The sequence below is a fragment of the Merops nubicus genome, unplaced genomic scaffold (assembly GCF_000691845.1).
Source record: "Merops nubicus isolate BGI_N331 unplaced genomic scaffold, ASM69184v1 scaffold45771, whole genome shotgun sequence".
NCBI classification, from domain to species: Eukaryota; Metazoa; Chordata; class Aves; order Coraciiformes; family Meropidae; genus Merops; species Merops nubicus.
Genome location: NW_008588507.1, coordinates 8,962 through 14,722, shown reverse-complemented (window position 1 = coordinate 14,722; position 5,761 = coordinate 8,962). Strand labels below are relative to the sequence as shown.

Genomic DNA, 5,761 nt, shown 5'->3' with positions numbered 1-5,761 from the left:
GGCCCGCGGTGACGGTGTTGGAGTAACGCAATCTTTTCCCCAGGAGCTCTTTGGCCGCTGGTGAGGTGACAGATCCTGCTCTTCCCCACTGCGTGCCAGGGGCCGTGGGCCCAGCAGGTCTGAGTTGCAGGTTAATCTTAATCTGGCCCTCGAGGTCCCGCTGCAGGCAAACCTCGATGCCTTTGGGGAGCAAAATCTCATGGAAGGGTGTTGTTGGGGCACATCACACTTCAGTTCAAAATGTAAATGTCTGTCACAGAACTTTGCTGAAAGGTTAAAATGTCTGTGGAGTACTGCCCTGAGACTGATAATGCCTCTTTTTCTCTCTCTTTTCCTTTTTTATTTTCCTTTTTCCTAAAAACCAAACCAAAACAAACAATAATACCTAAACCAGTGGAAATAACCAAAAGCTTCCTACTAATAACAGGCTGTTTCAATGTGGTCCTTGCTGCCTGGTTTTCTGACATAAAGAGAATTACATTTATCACTGGCAGTCATACAAACTATTCTAGTTCTGACGTGCTAGCTGTGAATTTTTAAAATTATTATTTATTTTTGTTTCATTCTGTTTGACCAGTGATAATTGGCTAGCCAAGCTTTTTGGTTTTTTTTTCTGTCTATAGTCAGTGTACCATTTTTAGTTTGGGTGAAGGTGGTGCTGGTGTATTTTGGTTTGTAATCTTGCAGGGAAGCGTGCAGGGAGGGTCATAAACCTGTAGTGGTATTTGGTAGCTTTTTGTGTGTGTGTGTGTCTTGTTTTACTGATAGAGCAATGTTGCAACTTTTGCCCTTGCCCTCTTGAGCAGAAGTGAAAGTTAGATGTTGGATACGAGCTTCTGCAATCACCCTTTTTAGCTTTATGTAACTGTAGGCTCCTCATTCAGAGGAGGAAATATCAGTAATATTAAAACAAAAATAGGAAGCACTCTGACCAATCCTGTTGTCTTAGTAGCAGTACAAGAATTTCATTATTAAATTATAACAGAAACGTTAACGTGCACAGTCACCTCCATAAAAGGCAGTGTTAATTAAATTTATTACTGCCCAGCCACAGGCTTCAGTTAGAACCTCTCCTCTGCTGATGGGGAGCATGATACCACACTGTTATTCCCACAGATCTTCATGGAAGACGCTGAGAGAGAGGAGCAGGAGCAGGAGCATACACGATAGTCCTGTCTCGGCACAGTGCAAGTCTAGGTTTGAATTGTTGCCACCTTGAAAACTGGGCTGTATTGGAAATGTTAATAATCCCACCCAAAATGACATCACTTTGCTTTTGACTAGTCGGTGGCAACCAGGACACAGGTTTCCAGAGTAGCTTCTGGAACGTTCTAGCACTGGAACCCAGCATGCCCTGGTAACTGCAGGGCTTTGGTAGGCCTGGTGTTGCCAAACCGAAGCCGTATGGGGCAAAATACAGCCCAGTTCTTGTTCACGAGTTTTAGTTCTGTGGGTTTTTCCCCCTTCCCCAGAACCTTTGATCTTGAAGATGGTGAGTAGCCAGCCTAAGTACGATCTAATTCGGGAGGTTGGTCGTGGCAGTTATGGTGTGGTGTACGAAGCAGTCGTCAGGAAGACCTCTGCCCGGGTGGCGGTGAAAAAGATTCGGTGCCATGCTCCAGAGAACGTGGAACTAGCTCTGCGTGAGTTCTGGGCACTTAGCAGTATCAAGAGCCAGCATCCCAACGTCATTCACCTGGAGGAGTGCATCTTGCAGAAAGATGGCATGGTGCAGAAGATGTCCCATGGCTCCAGTTCCTCCCTTTATTTACAGGTACATGAAGCTGAGGTAACGGGGTGGAAGTGATTGCTGTGGATGTGTAGCTGGGGGGGGAAGGAGGTGGGTAGGTGAGTTGATTTTTCTGAGTTGTGCTTAGTTAGGAGAGGGTGTTGTTTACCTTCTTGACGCCCCAAAATTATTATATATATTGAAAAGAGCATATCTGTTGATCAGTCTCTCATATCTGATCATTTTAAGCCATGCTGCTCAAAGAATCCAGGGCTTTTTTAAATGCAAATCTGCTTTGCTGATCTGAGGAAACGCCACAGGTACAGCAGAAGGGAGGTGCAGGGTGTTGTTTGGCTGGGCAGGAGCCCTGCTGCTGTGGTCACAAGCAGATGTGTGCTGATGCCTTGGGACAGAGCCCTGATGATTTTTTTTAATCTCCTTGGAAGAAGTAACCATCTTTATTTAGGAAGCCAGCACTTAAAATTCAGAAATAATAAGCGATTGGTAGCACACCATGAGCTGTTTTCTTTTTACATAACTGTTAATCTTCAAAGAAGTTAAAGGTATGATAAATAAGGAAATAAGTATCACTCACTGAAAGTGTCCTTTAAGTCACCTTTAAGTTTGAAGATGCATATTTTGGAGGACAGAATAGCTCTGGAAAGGCTTGGGAAAGCAATGTGATTCATTCCCTTCAGAAGAAGCTGCCCCAGCTATAAATCATCCCCTGGCAGAAATTTGTCTCTCTGGTTTAAGAAGTCAGTTGCTTGCTCTGTGTTCATGGTGTTATCCCTGGGCAGCTTTTCTCCTTTCAGTGTTTATTGTTGTCACTCTTGCATGTCTAATGTAGGACCTTTTGTTAGTGAACATTCATCTGACAGCCCTTCAGGGCTGCCCAGGCCCCATTGTCCCAAGTGCTGTTCTAGCCTGAGAAAGAGGATTCTTCCCTTTGTAAACTCATTGGACCTTGGTAGTCGTTATAGACCTGCTTTCCTGAAGGGATTAGGGTGAAATAATACTGGCCAGCTCATGGGGGAGGAATTAGCACTTCACCTTGTTGCTAGTGGATCTGTGAGAGGCTGCATCAAACTTGTGGACAGGGAGGAGCTTAAAAAAGAAGCAGAGTGGAACTGCAAGGTAGAGAGAGCTTCCAGCTCACCTGCAGCACTGGTTTGTGGTGCTCAGTCACAGGATGTCAGGGGCTGGAAGGGAGCTCTGGAGATCATCTGGTCCAGCCCCCCTGCTAGGGCAGGTAGTGTAGCCTGGAGATCTCACCCGTGTCAGGCACGAGCACTGGGGATTGTTTTCCTGCTCCAGGGAGCAGAGGAGAGCAAAGGGCAGAGCTGAGCTGACTCCAGAGAGACTAGGATTACTTTATAATAGCATGGGCTGAAACAGGGAAACCAGCTCTCCCCTGGCTTGCCCTCCTCTCCCCAGCCTGCTGGGACTGCTTGATGGAGCTGGCCAATGTGGTGTGAGGAGGCTGCCCGGGGAGGGGGTGTTGGGGTCTTCTGACCACCTTCGAGGCAGGTGCTGAGCTGGTGTCAGCCCAAATGAGTCAAGTGAGAGTCCTGGTTGTCCTGCTGGAGCCTGCTCTGGTGGCACTCGGTGGCTGTCACAGACCTGTGGGTGGGTTTTGTTGTCACAGGGCTCTGGGCTGAGGTGCCAGCACAGCTTCTGTCAAGCTGTGTGGAAGGAGAGCTGGGTTTTGGTGCTCACGTGGCAAAGGAGACTCCCTGCTGGCTTGTGATACCTTAATCTCACTGTTGTTGACTGTAAACCCTAAATAAATAGTGGGTTTTTTTTAGTTCTAAAATAGTTCTTGAAACAGTGGGTTCACTTTTTTAAGTTGGTCTGGTTTGAGTATGTTGTGCTTGCAGTTAAAGATAGCTATAACTTGCTAGTAATTTTGCTCCTGGATGGAGAATGTTGCTTTTTAAAAGCATTTTAAAATGCCTCTTTAAATATTCATAGCTACCTTTAATGTTTTTTTTAAACCCTGTAGAAGCTACGTTTGATTTAGTGTGTGTTTGGCTTACTACTAACAAATAGCTGCAAGAGTTACCTTGTTCAGAGCATGCTGAGCCCCCTCGGAGGAGCTGAGGAGGCAAGTGTGGGGTTGTGTTAACAGGATTAGCAAAGCTGGTTGCTGGTTTTACATTGCCTTTTGTACAAAGCAGCTCCTAGAACTGGTGGCTCAAGCTACTCACTGCTTATGTTCTAGAAAATAGCTGATGGATGGTGGTGGTGGGAAAGGTGTTGAGCTGTGCCTCTAGATCAGCATTCTGAGTGAAGTGATCCCGTGTTCACACTTGCTGCAATATGTGAGGAATGGAGAATAGGCTTTAGAAAATCTCATGTGGTGCTGCTGCACCAGCTGAGGACGACTCCAGCCCCTGGCACTGCACGGGGCTGCTCGCTGAGGCTGTTTATGCACTGGAGTTGTCAGCAGAGTGGGTGGGACGGGCTTTGTTGGGGTGGGACAGTGTCCAGCTGGAACAGATGGGAGTGCAGTGGCCACTTGGTATCTGTCAGAGTTCTCTTATCAGGGTCTAGCTCCAGCTTCTGGGCAGCAGTGTGACCTTGATAGGCTTTGCACGCAGGAAGATAAGGAGGCTGTCAAATACCTTGTGATTTTTTTTTTTTTTTCCTTTTTTTTTTTTGACATCCTAATGTTGTTTCCACCAACTGAAGACCCAAACTTCAGGCGTTTTTCCACCTTTGTGCTCTTGGGACCCTCGGGTAGTTATGACGCTTCTTTTCCTTGTTGCAGCTTGTAGAGACCTCGTTAAAAGGAGAGATAGTCTTTGACCCCAGAAGTGCTTATTACCTCTGGTTTGTGATGGATTTCTGTGATGGGGGAGACATGAACGAGTACCTGCTGTCCCGAAAGCCCAGCCGCAGGACCAACACCAGCTTCATGCTGCAGCTGAGCAGCGCGCTGGCCTTCCTGCACAGGAACCAGATCATCCACAGGGACCTCAAACCCGACAACATCCTCATCTCCCAGAGCAGGTTGGACACCACCGACTTAGAGCCTACCCTGAAAGTAGCTGATTTTGGGCTCAGCAAAGTGTGCTCGGCCTCGGGACAGAACCCCGAGGAGCCGGTCAACGTAAACAAGTGTTTTCTATCCACTGCGTGTGGGACTGACTTCTATATGGCCCCTGAAGTTTGGGAGGGACACTACACTGCCAAAGCAGACATCTTTGCCTTGGGGATCATCATCTGGGCAATGCTGGAAAGAATCACGTTCATAGATACAGAAACAAAGAAGGAGCTCCTGGGGAGTTACGTCAAGCAGGGGACGGCCATCGTGCCTGTGGGAGAGGCCCTTCTGGAGAACCCCAAAATGGAACTGCTCATCCCTGTGAAGAAGAAATCCATGGATGCCCGGATGAAGCAGCTGATCAAGGAGATGCTGGCTGCCAACCCACAGGACCGACCCGACGCCTTCGAGCTGGAGCTGCGCTTAGTCAACATAGCTTTCAAAGACAGCAGCTGGGACACGTGAGCTGGGGAGCCAGGTCTCCTCCAGAGAGCTGCTCCTCACCCAGCCCACGGTGCCACTTCACGGCTGGAAAAGAAACAAGCCTGAACTCCAAACCTGTGGGGTGTGGTTTCTACCTAAGGAATCTCATTTTTGAGTTTCATGAGTGATGGGAGGTTGGCCGCTGTGTTGACGTTGATGTGTAGAGCCCAGGGATGTTACAGGCAGGTGTGAGGTGTGACAAGGTCTGTGTTTGCTGGCTGTGGGGTGGCTTGAGAGCCAAGACTTGATTTCCAGCACTGTCATGGAGTATGTCCTACATTCCTGTTTCCTTTGTCAGTATTAGGAACTCTCATGGGGAAAAAAAAGAGAGAGTTGCACGCTGGTAGTGCAGCTCTCCAGGCTTTGTAAAGTAATTCTGTGTACATATTTGTGTGTATGAGTGACTGGGAGTGTGTGCTACTTTCCTTAAATTATTTGTTGTGGGTCTGGATGATTGGGGTCTGCTAGAAAACAAGGTGAAGCTGACAGATGAGAAGCAT

At 47.6% G+C, this 5,761-nt stretch overlaps 1 protein-coding gene across 1 annotated transcript; it reads left to right on the top strand.

The window, feature by feature from the left end:
* Positions 1-1,457: 1,457 nt before the first annotated feature.
* On the top strand, positions 1,458-5,243 carry PDIK1L (PDLIM1 interacting kinase 1 like). The gene is made up of 2 exons (XM_008949280.1): positions 1,458-1,774; positions 4,503-5,243. The coding sequence occupies exons 1-2, from the start codon at positions 1,490-1,492 to the stop codon at positions 5,241-5,243; spliced, it is 1,026 nt and encodes a 341-aa protein (XP_008947528.1). The 5' UTR covers positions 1,458-1,489.
* Positions 5,244-5,761: the final 518 nt, after the last annotated feature.